The sequence below is a fragment of the Scatophagus argus genome, chromosome 10 (genome assembly GCF_020382885.2).
Source record: "Scatophagus argus isolate fScaArg1 chromosome 10, fScaArg1.pri, whole genome shotgun sequence".
In the NCBI taxonomy this organism is placed as follows: domain Eukaryota; kingdom Metazoa; phylum Chordata; class Actinopteri; family Scatophagidae; genus Scatophagus; species Scatophagus argus.
This window is the reverse complement of record NC_058502.1, coordinates 1385155-1399531: the sequence shown is the minus strand read 5'-3', so window position 1 is coordinate 1399531 and position 14377 is coordinate 1385155. Positions and strand designations below refer to the sequence as shown.

The following is a 14377-nucleotide window of genomic DNA, read 5'->3' as shown; positions in this document are numbered from 1 at the left end:
CGTTCCTGTGCTTCGTTCAAGAGTTTACATCGAGGTTGGATTTCAGGACATCCAATGCTGAAGTCCAGTGGCAACGAAGTGTTTCACGCAAGTGATTTAGTTTTATGTGAAACAGAGCCATCCACCACTTCTGGAAAAGTAGAAATCGGTTGTATAACACCAATATATTCTTATTCCACGAGTTAATCACATTAAAGGTTGGAAGAAGACAATAAACAAGAAACTCACACAGCATTTGAAGTTGTGTGTGTGTGTGACTTATCATGGCTTCATTCATTTTATAAGCACAAATGACGATTGTTTTATTTAAACAATACATGCTGTATATACAAGAGAGTGAATTGTAGCTCAGTATGGCTTACATGTAGACAAACGGGTCAGTACAATAATAGTCCAAGACTCTCTTAGTAAGAAATAAATCTTTACTGATCACGGACAATTATGTATGTATAACTGCTTCTGGGGTAGGATAAGAAGAAAGAGCAGCAGCTCCACACCCGATTTCAAAAGGTGACCTTTCAGGCAGAGCTGGAAAGATTTTGCTGGTGAGAGGGACATCTGGACTGCCCTGCCTAGCCTTTGGCCACCGCAGCCACACTCCAGACAAGCCACAGAAACCAGATGGAAGAAAATACACTGTATACTGCATGTGGTCTTACATCTGTTTGCTTCTTTTTATTAATGAAGTGTCATTTCTGTCATGCATTTGTGCTGGCTGTCTCTGGCTCGCATGTCATCTCTGAAGTTATTTCTGAAACCTACGGAAGCGTATTGCACTCATTTGAGAAAAAAAAGCTCTGTTTGTCTGTGTAAAGAAATAAGATCTGTTTTTATGAGATAAAGTTCTATTTTAATGAGGGGAAAAATTCTGTTTTTGTGAGATAAAGTTCTGAATTAAGGCAATACCTCCAACCTGTAGTGCTGCTGTGCATCAGCGTGATGTGGCAGTGCCAAATGCTCTGAAGTACAATGGAGTCAGTACAGGTAAGTCAAGTTATGTGTTGCCAAACTGTGTCGACAAAAATGTCAAAACAAAGCAAGCGACAGCCATAACAACCTGTTTTCACTTGACACAATCCAGGGGTCCGTTTCATGAAGCAGGTTCAACAAACTCTGAGTATGTATGTTAACTCTGAGTTGACAAACCCTGAGATGAAAAACTCAGAGTTTCCTGTTTCAACAAAGCGGATTCGCATTAGTTTTGTCGACTCTGGGTATGTTAACTCTGAGTATGTTAACTCTGAGTATGTTAAGCTCGTGCACCTCATCAATGGAGCCCTGATTCACTGATTCACCACGGAGGCCGGAGGGCAAAGAAAGCGCTCAGCATATTTTTCACCGCTGGAGCTGGAAATTTTGATGGAGGCGTACGGTGAATATCGGTATATAATCCGGAAAAAAGTAACACCTGCGGCAAAAGGAAAGAGAAAACGTGTGGGGAAATAATCATTGCTCAAGTCAATGCGTAAGTTTTGTTTAATCACTCATAAAATATTGCATGTAAAATATGGTATTGACCCTCTGTTCATGTAGGTGCAACCCAGGGGGTGAAAAACGGGTGAAATAAAAAAATATAATTCCGTCAGGTGAGGCTGAAACATAACATGCCTGGTTGTATCTCACTTTGCTAACGTTTGACATGTCAAACTATTTAAATGTATTTAAATGATTTAATACTGGACAACTCTTTCATCCCCGCATGATGTTTTCACACATTCTCTTCTCTGTAATGTTTCATTAATTAATGTGGTGAAGTTAACATTTGACTCCTGCCTGGCCAACAGAAAGAGGGTAGACTCCAGACTCCAGCCTGTTGTATGTAACTCAACACACCAAAACTCATAACCAATAGTGGTGTAAAGTTCACAGAATAAAATGCTTGTCTTCAAAGGATAATGAAGATGAAGACACTGTGTCTGCTGTCACAGAAAGGCCTACAGAGGCGTCATATTAGATCAGCTTTACATGTACATGTGACATTCTTGTATGGATTTATATCGACATGGAAGCTGACATTGTTATCCTTTGTTAACAGAGCGTAACTGGACAGCATGAAGAGCGTCCATCAAACTCTGCAGCACCAATGAACACAGTGAGAGTTTCAGTAAACAACACAGTTTAATTCTGTACAATTGCACATGTAGAATAATATATAACAGATAAGGAAATGGTGCACTTGGACCGCCAGATCCAAAAGGCTGATCTGGAAATCGAGATACTTAAATACAACTTAGAGGTGGGTGTGCAGTCACAGGTAAATTTAATTTATTATTGGAACAATATGAAAAACTAACAGAACAATGTTCTCTTTGTCTCTCTCTGTCTGTAGGATATAAGGAAGACTAAATAAAATCAATGTGTGACAGTGTGGTCGTGCTTTTATTGATTTAACCTGGAAAATGATTATTGCATATGAGATCTCTGATTGCTCTTCCATCCTGGTTTTCTGGGAGGTGGATGGGGTCCTCCTCATGGTCTTCTGATTGTAGGGCAGAGTGTTGCTGTCCTCTAATTCACAATATTATGGAGAATAACACATGCCACACTTATGTCACAGGCTCTCTCAGGGGTTACTCTGAGGTGACGTAAGCCCTGGAAACAGGCTTTCAGCAGGCCTACAGTCATCTCTAGCCTGGCTCTGGTCCTGCAGTGAGCCACATTGAAGTGCTGCTGGGGGCCTGGTTGAGGGTCTGGGTAAGGAGTTATGAGTGTGGGTTGGCAGGGGTAACTCCTGTCACCCAGAAGGAAGCCTTCAATCTCTCCTGCAAGTAAAGTCACATTTATTTAGTACAGATATTTTTCAAAGATCTTTTCATTAGACAAAGATCTTCACAGTGACAAACAGCCACCAGTGCAGTGTTTCAGGCCACTTGCCACAGTCCAGTCTGTTGCTCAGAGTAGACCCTCGATATATACAGGAGTCATGCTCAGACCCAGGCCACTTGGCTTCCACATTTGTGATGATGTGAGCTGCATCACAAATGATTTTAACAGTACAGAAAATGAGACTTCCTGTTCACATAATATTCATTTTGTGAAGGAGCAGTGATAGGAATGTGAGTGCCATCAATGCAGCCAGTCACATTGGGAAATCCTAAAAGACATTCAAATCTTTGCTCCCAGAGGTCTCAGCAACATGTTACTAACAGAAAAATTATTATTCATTTGATGGCTCCCACAGGCTTGTGGCCAGGAAAAACAAGACAAACTGAGAGAAACCGTTTCAGAGCGAGGCTCAGCTTTCTGACAGCTCTGCAAACAGCTGCTTTACTTATGTGCTCTGCATCTCCGGTGTTGTATAAAACACTCCCGTTTGCAGAAACGTAGAGCAACACAAAGTATCTGCTCAGTGGTGAGTTCACGGCCACGGTGGGTGATGTGAGCGATGAGAGGACGGATGAGGTTGTGGATGTATTGCAGTGACTGTAACGAAAAACGATAAGGCTCATATAAAAAGTCGGAACAGGATGAAAAATGACCCAGACGTGCTCGGAAAATCCTCGCCCGACGCAATCACATTTCTGTGTGAATCAGTATTGCTTCTTCGTCTACGGGCTCGTCCAGAAACAGACACTCGATTTCCGTAAACTTAGCAGGTTCGACGGAGACTCGGTGAATAAGGAAACGGTTCAGGCTTATGTTCCGTAAAGGGGAGGAGTCAGAGACAAACTCGGGCTTTCTGGGATAAAACCTGCTCCCGACCAGGTAACGTTCACAGACTAAGTTACCGCGGTAACAGACTCTGAGTGTGAGTTAGCTCGCTTTATGAAACGGGCTTAACTTACTCCTGAACTTACCTCGATCTCAGGGTTAACTTACCTCGCTTCTTGAAACGCTTAACTCAGGGTTTCGCTGATTTCAGGCTTAACATACTCAGAGTTTCCACATAACCTGCTTCATGAAACGGACCCCAGGTAGCTAGCTTCAAGCCTCTCAGCAAACACGGCTATGGGCACATTTCACTGCATCATGGCCTGCATTGTGCTGGATGTTTCTGGTCATCTTGGTTATTTTTGCTTGTAACTGTTGCACTGTAAAGCAGACACGCCTTTCTGTGGGTTGATTGGGTGGGTTAAATGCAGAGCACGAATTTCGTTGGAGTGAGTTCCCTCCAATGACAAAATATGTCACTTTCTTCTTCTTCTTCATCTAACTTTACTGTCCCCTTTGCTGCATGCAGTTTTGTCGAGGTTAGTCCTGAGGACTCCTAAGGACAAGGTGAAACTTCCTTCTAAACAGTCAACAGTAAACAATAACAAACAGAAATGTGAATGGAAACAAACACTACTGACCACAATACGGTTTTTAGGCTGTACCTTCCAGTATCACCTGAGATATTCTTACTGCATTGAGTCTAGTATCCTGTACTGTTTAAGTAGTTATCATTACAGGTGATTTGAATGAGAACATTCACATACTTTGTTTGACTCCCCCAAATGATAATCAAGTATATATACAGTCAATATATGAAACATCTATTTTAAACACAATTAAAAATTTCAGATTTCATATTAAATATGTGAAAGGAGGTTTGAGATATTTAAAGTAATCACACTTTTATACATTTCTTTATATTAGTTGGTGCAACAAAGATAGATAGATTCATAGATTCTGCCCTTTTCCTGTCTGTATATTCAGGTTGTGATGGCTGTCGCTGCCTTTATTTTGACGTTTCTGCCGACACAGTTCAGCATGTAACACGTAACTTGGCTTACCTGTACTGACTCCTTTGTGCTTCAGAGCATGTAGCACTGCTGCATCAGGCTGATGTTGCACAGCAGCATCCTTACGTCACGCAGGTGAGAGTGCTGGGTAGTGGGATTGCGTTAATTCAGAACTTTATCTCAAAAAACAGAACTTTATCTCATAAAAAGAGGCCTTTTTCTCAGAAAAACAGAGTTTTTTTCCCCCAAAATGTGCTTGCGCAGAACCCAGCCTCAGGTTATCTAGCTTCAGTTCAAAATTCTTCATCTACCATGAAATATCACAGCATGAAAATGGTTACGTTGGGCTAAATTATTTACTCTTATGGGTGAAAATAAAACTGTAAAAACAATAGCTTACCAGCATCTTAAAACAAAAGACATCTGAAGTGAAAAGCAATAAGTCTGCATGACAAAAGTACGTTTGCCAAGCAGCTAAACATGAAACCAGCTAATTGCACCAGAGGGCATCAGTGTAACATTTTGTTTTTCCTGTTTCCTGAACACCCTTTTTTCGGAGGTGCTGGGCTATCATTCCCTCAGACATTACCAGTCCATCATGACTGTCAACATCCCAGGAGTGATAGTGATGGTGTTTTTCTACCTGCTGGTCCTGGGGACTGGCATCTGGGCTTCTTTCAAGTCCAAACGGAAACAGAAGAAAAGTGCCGCCACTGGAATGGACATGGCCCTGCTGGGAAACCGGAGCATTAACTGGGTGGTGGGCATCTTCACAATGACAGGTGAGGAGAGCTCTGAGAATAAATGACCATGTCTCTGAATATAAATCAAAAAATTAATTAATTAACAAATTCTGCACTAGACTGCAGCATAAGGACATAAGCAGGGCTCAGTGTCCTGAGTCCACCCACACAGTTTAATAAGTGGTTGTGGGTTATTGAATTGGACTGACTTTATCATCCAGCCAACACAATCAGTGTGCAGCCAGTACACTTCACGGCAACAAATAGAAACAAATAAATTCCCCAACAGATAAATATAATACATATGTACCCACAGGGGATGTCAGGTGAGCTGTAAATAGAAAGTCTATCAGTTCTTTGTTAAAGTCTGTGTGTGTGTTTTTATGATCTCATAGGGACAAAAACCTGTTTGCACAGCTACATGTGGGGACTCACATACCTTACGGGGACAAAATACAAGTCCCCATGCGGAAATGAATAACTTTAAGGGTGAGGACTTGGTTTAAGGTGAGGTTGAGTTTGAGGTTCAGGTTAAGGTAAGGGTTAGGGAAGTTATGGTTTTGGTTTGAGTAAGTCTGCAGGAAATGAATGTAAGTCTATGTAATGTCCCCATTGGGCATGAAAACCTACACTGTGTGTGTGCGTGTCTCCAACAAGTGGCTTAAAAACTCAAAGGCTGAGGGAACAAATGTCTGATAGAATTGGCCATCAGAGTTGTACCTTCTTTTTCCCAATAATGCTGAGGTTGAATCATTGGCAAACTTGAATATGAACTTTGATTCACGCTTGCTGAGTTTGCTTGTCACGACTGCACAGCATAATCAGCAATGGTGAACTCACAGTGCAGAGCACATCAAAGCCTCAGACACAACATGGTTAAAACAAGGTAGGTTACATTTGAGGTGAAAGAAACCCAAGAAAGGCATTTCACAAACAAAGTTTCACTGAGTTGCCCAGTACAATTAGATTAAGTCCTGCTGATTATTCTAATTTTCTAAGAACAGTCTGAAGTCTTACTTATTGCGTCTTTATTTCAGTGTTGCGCAATCAGTCAGAACAAAGACAATGTCACAAAGCGGCGTCGCAGCTGACGCAGAGAGCTGGATCCTGATGCAGAGTATCAAAAAAGGAAGCAGGCCAAGGTCCAAATAACATTCTTTTATTTTTTTTAAACAAAGAACTCAAAAAAAAACTGGCACACACTTACTGTAGCTGCAGGATCAACAAAACGTACAAAAAGCTGTAGCAATGAAATGACAAGACAAGACAAGACAATCCTGGCTTGGATACATGGAGACATAACAACAACCTGACAAAGAGCAATGAGGAAGACGTGGACTAAATAGACAACATAGCGAGAGACAGGTGAAACACATTAAGGGAGGAGAAAGCAATCGAGATAAACCAAAGTCAAGTTACACGAAACAGACACATAAGGGAAGTGACACTTTCAAAATAAAACAGGACATGACAAAAACTAATACATGGAAACACATGACAAGACGACATAAAACATAAAGCATAACTTAAACACAAAGCGTGACAGACAAACAGTGATTGAATCAGTTCACATTGCATTTGTTATTTTTGTTTCTGCCAAGTGGCAAAAACTGACACTTTTACAGGGTAGATGACAGGGGAATCCCAGTGCTTACCTCAATATTTACATGAGGGAAAGCAAAAGGTCACTGCCGTGATAACTCCTAACAGTCTCTGATTGTGTACCCAACCCTGCTGATACGTCACCACAATCCCACAGAAAGTTTATTAATGATGAGGCCTTATCAGCCAACGTGTTGTCCTCTGTCCAAATAGCTGCTGTTTCTCCACTGTTTTCACTTGCCTTGTGGTAATCCATCCTGCAGCGACGTGGGTCGGAGGGGCTTTCATTGTTGGCACTGTTGAGATGGTGTACACGCCCTCCATGGGACTAACCTGGACAATCATAATGGAATTGGCATTCAGCTCATCTTTTATTATTGGTAAGACTTTAAAATGACACCTGACAGGATACTGTACGTCTGTATGTGCAACGATAAAAATATGGCCTGACAATTAAAGTAATTACAAAAACCTAATTACATCAGCAGACATAATGTGTTCTCAGTCAGCAGATATTCGCTTCCCTTCAGATGACCAAACTGCATACCTACGTAATACAATCAGCCACTAAATGCTGAAGACCTCCTATATGGAAGCTGTACTAAAAAGAACATGAATCTTCACACCTTTGTGGTAGATTTTCAAAGGGCCTTAAACAGGAGAAAGTGGGGGAATTATTTAAAAATCAAACAGAAGTCATCTGAAACTTATTTGTTTCAGATGATTGTATTGTTTTAATTATATTATTGCATTATGAACTTAAGAGTCAAACTGTTCCGTGCAGGCTGTAATGTGTTTCTGTCATGGCTGATTTTGCAGGGCAACAGGGATAGAACTCAAATGCATAGACAGAAGAGGCAGCAGGATGACTTCAGTGATCAAAAATTTGAAACATTTACACTTTTAGTCTTTAAATCTAAGACAATTTAATCCATAAGAGTGCAAAATTTAAAGATTGCATCTGCATGTGATTACTTCTGTATGTGATCTTTTTCCCCTCCCCTCACATGACTGTTTCCTTTACATGAAGCTGGCGTGGTGTTCGCCAAGCCACTGAGAGAAAGAAACTGTGTGACCATGCTGGACCCTTTCCATGTCAAGTATGGAAAAGTAATAGCAGCTGGACTGAGCCTGGCTTCACTTTTCATTGATTTGATCTGGGTGCCAACGACATTAATTGGTTTAGGTACGTGACACACGTATTCACGTTGGTTGCATGTGTACATGTATTTGTATTATTGTAACTGTGTGTTTGCAATGTCTTTATCTGATGGGTAAATTCAGTGTTCTGACAAATTCAACATGTCTTACTGCAATGAATATGAACTTTCATTCACACAAAGGTTGGTTCTAAAATTTCACTGACTGAATGTGTTTGACAGGAGGAATCATGAGTGTGGTCCTGCATTTGCCCTTCGCTGTGTGCATCTGGATCTCTGCTGCCATCGCCATTATCTACACACTGCTGGGGGGTCTCTACTCTGTGGCCTACACAGATGTGATACAGCTTGTCCTCATATTCATCAGCTTGGTCAGTCTGTTATACTTTTGGTTTTCATAGTGTCGGGCTTCTTGTTTGAAGGTCTCAAAAAGTCCAAAAGACGCCTTTGACATTGGCATGTGTTTCTCACTGAAAGTCTTATTTGTCTCTGCAGTGGCTCTGTGTTCCCTTTGTCCTGATGAATCCCCACTCCTTGGACATTAGCCAGACGCTGTTGAACAACACCTTACATGCACCCTGGATTGGTAAACTGGAGCTGAATAGGACCTGGATAATGATGGATGATTTCTTATTCTTTGTAAGGAAGCAACAACACGTCATCTATCAATACAATTCACTCTAGTCCCATTTAAATCGTGGACTGTTTTTCATCGTAAAGAATCGGACAGTTTATACGCATGAGCTTCAAAGTGAAACAATATGTGTGTAATTGTCAATATGAAATTAGGATGCAAAGTTTAAGAGAGCTTTCTTTAATCTCAAAGGGTCCTTCAGGGCTAAGAGCAGACAGACGTTTTACTAGTATTTACTCTAAAAGAATGACTCACTAGTGATTAAAATAACCAACTAACCGTTCTACCCTTAAGGCCCTGGGGAGCCTGGGATATCAGTGCATCCACCAGAGGACTTTGTCAGCATCTTCCTTAGCCACAGCAAAGCTCACCTGCTGTGCTGCTGCTCTCCTCTTGGTTGTATGTGGGATCCCTCCTATACTGCTTGGGGCAGCTGCTGCATCCACAGGTAATAACAGCATCCACATTATGAGTAAACTGAAAACTGATGTCTAAATTTTGATCATGTAAACATCTGAATGAGTTAACATTAACATTAATCATTATATATAGAGAAGGGTGTGGGTTTCACAGCGTCACAGCCTGCAGCTCCCCCTACTGGCCACACTGACCGCAGTATAAGAGATTTACATTTTTCACAGCTTCAGCTATTATGTGCTCCTGGGAATTCTCTCTTTTCCTGTTAGGTCTTCTGAGCTGAACCTGTTTCTCAACAGGCTGCACATAAGTTTTATCATTTACTTTGATTGCTGCTGATATGCGGTCTGGGCCCTTCTGTGTGGAGTTTGCATGTTCTCCCTGTGCCTGCGTGGGTTTTGTCCGGGTACTCCGGCTTCCTCCCACAATACCAAAAACATGCACATTAGGTTAATTGGCTACTCTAAATTGCCCCGAGGTGTTAGTGTGAGAGTGTGTGGTTGTTTGTCTTTGTGTATTGGCTCTGCGATTGACTGGCGACCAGTCCAGGGTGAACCCCGCCTCTCGCCCGTAGTCAGCTGAGATAGGCTCCAGCTCCCCTGCGACCCTGACGGATAAGCGGTATAGAAAATGGATGGATGATGCATCCATCTACACTGGTGTGCAGCTTAAGAGCCTTACTGATGGAACAATATTAGAGGACAAGCCAAGCCATTTTGTATCAAGTATTCTTTCCACTTCAGTGTAAGAAGGACATCTTCTGTTGGGTTCCCACTGCTACCTGCATGGCCATCTTCATATAACAGAACTCCTGCTCCCACATCTCTCTGAAATGTGTGACTGCTGGGAGGATGAATTTGAAGGATATCTGCTGAACTGTTCAGCTCCTTCACTGATCTGACTGACCTGGTTCCCCACCAGGCAATGAATCATCCCTGGGCAAGGAGAAATACATCTGCATCCAGGTTACTAAGCAGAGCTAGATGAAAGCAACATATTGTGAGGTACTTGAATATGACTCGCGTCTCTCGTTACAATACCCAGTTTTTATGGTGCACACCCCAAAACAGTCTACACCGGCCACAATGAATGGTGGCTGTAAAAGCATCAGCCATGACTGGCACAGTAGGCTCAATGGGATGTTGGTGGTGCCAAACCAGAGGATGAAGACTGTCGAATCTTGGTAGCTCCTGCCATCAGCAAATGGAATTTCTGGAGGTGAAGAGTTTGTCAGAGACCCAGCCACCAGACGCTTGCCTGCGAGCCCCAACCCCAGGCCTGGCTCCAGGGTGAGGCCCCGGTAACACCAATCCGGGCGACGTACATGTCCTTGTTGTCTTGTCTTTCATTAGAGGCTTCTGAACCGCTCTGGGTCTGACCTGTCACCTAGAACCTGTTTGCCTTGGGAGACCCTACCAGGGGCATTAAGCCCCCTACAACATAGCCCCTAGGATCATTCAGGTGCTCAAACCCCTCCACCATGTTAAGGTGGTGGTTCAAGGAGGGGACGCCTGGATGCCTTCCTGGGTAGGTGTTCCAGGCATGCCCCACCAGAAGGAGACCCTGAGGAAGACCCAGGACAGGACTATGTCACTTGGCTGGCCTGGGAACGCCTTGGGGTCCACCTGGAAGAGCTGGAGGAAGTGTCTGGGAAGAGGGAAGTCTGGGCATCCCTGCTCAAGCTGCTGCCCCCATGACCCAGTTCTAGATGAAGCGGAAGAAGATGGATGGATGGATGGATGGATTGATGGTTAAACTAGATGAAACAGTATGAAAATCATGGGATTGATCAAGTCAGTAGGATTCATTCTTTGCTCATCAGAATATATAGAATTTGGTGGTGATACACCTGATGTGAAATGTTATTTAGCATTGCACCACACCACTTTTCTTTTGACAAATGTATGATTAATAGTCTATTCATTCAACAGTCTGTTTATTCAGGAGAATTTCGTTAGATTCCATTCACCAGACTGGAGGCCAAATGTTCAGGAGTCCAGGAAATGATCTCTGTGCTCCTTATATCTTGACACACAGTGCTTAGTTTGCAACTTATATCCTGTAGGCTCTGTTTAAACTCACTCAAACAGATCACATGCTTCTTCCTTCTTTTGTGTCCATGCCTCAGACTGGAACCTGACAGCATACGGTTCTCCATCCCCGTATGATCGTGGGGAAGCAGCACTGGCTCTGCCGATCGCCCTGGAGTACCTCACCCCAGCCTTCATGTCCATTGTCGGCATTGGATGTGTGGCCGCTGCTGTGATGTCGTCAGTTGACTCTGCTTTGCTCTCTGCAGCTTCTGTCTTCAGCTCCAACATATACAAGAACATCATGAGGCCTCAGGTAGAGATCTCCACCTGTCCATAAAATTCAAGTTGCTTAGGGTCAGCTTGGCAGTTTTGTTGCATCTAGCAAAACACATTGTTTGGCCTTTTGAAGTATAATAAAGATTGTTCAGTCACTGCAGTGTCTGTGGAGATTCTCAGTCATCCAGGTCATTTTAACTCTTTGAGTCACTGCAGTGGTTGGTAACATTAGCACAGCTAATTTGCTGTCATCTATGCTCTCTGAAGTGATTCTGACCTCTGCTCCCTGACCCTCTTGAGCAGGTGGTGGCAGGGCAGGTGGTGTCACCTTGTGGCCACAGGTGCACTCACACAGACCTATTCTGTTATGTTAAACAGACCTGGGATCTTTGGTAATAGAACAAGTTGACCCACCCTGACTGGTGGTCCAAACCCTTATGGGTCCAGGCAGACCATGAAGACCTCCATCTTCTGGTGACAAAATGAGCTAGAAGAATGAACAAATTTATTAGGAGGTATACTGGAAAGCAGGAGAGTCTCAGTCCTTTGCAATTTGTGTGTTATGTGTGGCTCTTGTTTCTTCTTCAGGCATCGGACAGAGAAATTCAGTGGGTGATCCGTGCTTCTGTGGTGGTAGTCGGCGTGGTTGGTACATCACTCACCAGCCTGAAAAATAGTGTGGTAATGTTCTGGTTAATTGGTGCTGAAGTGGCCTACGCCATCGTCTTCCCTCAACTGACCTGCGTCCTCTTCTTCAACATCTCCAACGGTTACGGGGCTGTAATGGGTTTTCTGGTGGGAGTGGTATTAAGACTGCTGAGCGGAGACTCATCATTCGGGATAGCACCAGTCATACACTTCCCAGGATGCACTCTGGAGGACAGTGTTTATGTCCAGTACTCCCCAGTTAAGACCATCTCCATGCTGTCTGCCTTTGCTGCAATCTTGTTGTTCTCCTACCTAGCTTCTGTACTCTTCAACAAAGGCCTGCTTCCTGAGAGGTGGGATGTGTTCAAAGTGAAAGCCCAGCATTCAACGCCACCACTGAGACCAGTTGAACATAATGAGGATGACAAGTTGGACAGAAACGACTCTCAGAGTGAGGTGTCACAACCAATGATGAGCACAAAGTGCTAGTGTTCCTGTGTGTACAGCAGCATCTGTGTTTTTATGTGCAGCATAGACAATAAATATTGGTTGGTTTGTTGTATATGTACATAAGTTCTTCTTTTATGTAAAAGCAAAACAATACAAAGTGTCATGGCTGCCACTGGGCAGCTTTGAGTCAACATTTATTATAAGAGCAACAGAATATGAAAACAGTGGAATGTTTCTCTTTCCTGCTCATCTTCTTCTCCTTTTTCTTTTTCTTCTGTTTGTCACTGATGTGTCCAAGATCTGAGTGGAAAGGTGCAGATGGTTGGATGATTGTCTCCATTTTCAAAAATTATCCTTGGTGCTGTAGTCAATAGATTTCACAGATAAAACAGTGATCCCCTGCTATCACATGCAGAGTCTGACCTTTTAACACAGCAACGTCTGGAAACACTCAAGGACTAATTTCTCCATCTTCAGACTGTCAGCTGTTCAATTTGTTTTTTCTTCTCGGGTCGCCGGATTTTCCTCTTCCTGTGTCAGTGACTGCTGAATGATAATAAACGCTGATGCAAGTGTGTTTATATCTTTTTGTGTGAAAGCTCTGCTATATTGTGCTCCTGTATGTGTGTTGTCTGTATCTCATCCATACTACTGCCACCTATGGGATTAGTTGTGTCCTCACTTCCAACATCGTTCTTGTACACTGATACATTATACTCAACATTTCCCTTAAGGGACGTCTGCTGTGACATGGCGGATTCAGATCCACTCACTTACAACATCTGTAGGAGGCGTTCATCTTATTTTTATGTCATATCTACTTCAACTACTGCAAGTTAATACCATAATAAAAGAGTAACCTTCCAATCTATTTCATGACAACATACTGATCCTGTATCAGTGGATAATTAGTAGTCTTAGGTGTCCATCCAGTGGCCAACACTTGTATTAAAGAATTACACTGACTTGAAACCAGTTCAGATACCCTGACTGACTGGCACTGGGATATATATATATCTTGGGATATACAAGCGCCAACAAGCTGTCAGTCAAGAAATAACTTTACCTTATTGCTCAAAGTGTTTGGATTTACATTAAATATATAAAATGTATAGTTTTATCACAAATTTGATGAATCACAGCTGTAGTTTGAAATTACAAATTCGTGTCAGGGTTTCTTTCAGAAAGTGAAAAAACCCCTGACAGGTCTAGTAAAGCAGAGCTTCCAGATGGTCAGCAGCTTATTGTGTTTCTGAATGAATGTGGGTGAAACATGAACCAAACTTCAACTTCAATTTACCCTTGATGTAGTGGCACAGTCTTAAAACACGACACCTTTGGTTCCTTTCACCACATTTCATCATGTATTGAAGTGTTGGTGAAAGGTGAAACAAAATACATGGTAGTCCTCAAACTCTGAGGACAGTGAGACATTTGCTGTCGTGGTAGTGGTGGTGAGTGCTGGGCTTTCCCTTTTTTTTATTCATGACATTATTTATTAGACCATGATGTCCCATTAAGACGCTTCTTGCAGTTGATACAGTAACATTTAGCCTACAGAATGATTATGACCTTTAATATAACAGTTTCGTAATGTGAACTGTCTCATTTGCAGAAGCTCTCTGACATCTTTTTACACAGTGATTCATAGGATTAAATTAGTTAGTCTTGTCTTTTAACTCGACTTTTTAAGATAACTTCTTTAACTCTTGTAAACTTAGATTGTTAATACAGATGTAGGTGTGTGTGT

The 14377-nt window shown here is 42.4% G+C and overlaps 1 protein-coding gene across 1 annotated transcript; it reads left to right on the top strand.

Moving 5' to 3' along the window:
* Positions 1 to 5229: 5229 nt before the first annotated feature.
* On the top strand, positions 5230 to 11684 carry LOC124066035 (high-affinity choline transporter 1-like). The gene is made up of 7 exons (XM_046402091.1): positions 5230 to 5446; positions 7273 to 7389; positions 8040 to 8195; positions 8392 to 8540; positions 8665 to 8808; positions 9098 to 9251; positions 11349 to 11684. Exons 1-7 carry the CDS (start codon positions 5263 to 5265, stop codon positions 11588 to 11590), a joined length of 1146 nt encoding a protein of 381 aa, XP_046258047.1. The 5' UTR covers positions 5230 to 5262; the 3' UTR covers positions 11591 to 11684.
* Positions 11685 to 14377: the final 2693 nt, after the last annotated feature.

Excerpts from the sequence above, each read along its gene's own strand:
- LOC124066035 (XM_046402091.1), top strand. The coding sequence starts at position 5,263 with ATGACTGTCAACATCCCAGGAGTGATAGTGATGGTGTTTTTCTACCTG. Across the intron at positions 5,447-7,272 it reads GGGCATCTTCACAATGACAG|CGACGTGGGTCGGAGGGGCT; the intron begins GTGAGGAGAGCT and ends TCCATCCTGCAG. Across the intron at positions 8,196-8,391 it reads AACGACATTAATTGGTTTAG|GAGGAATCATGAGTGTGGTC; the intron begins GTACGTGACACA and ends TGTGTTTGACAG.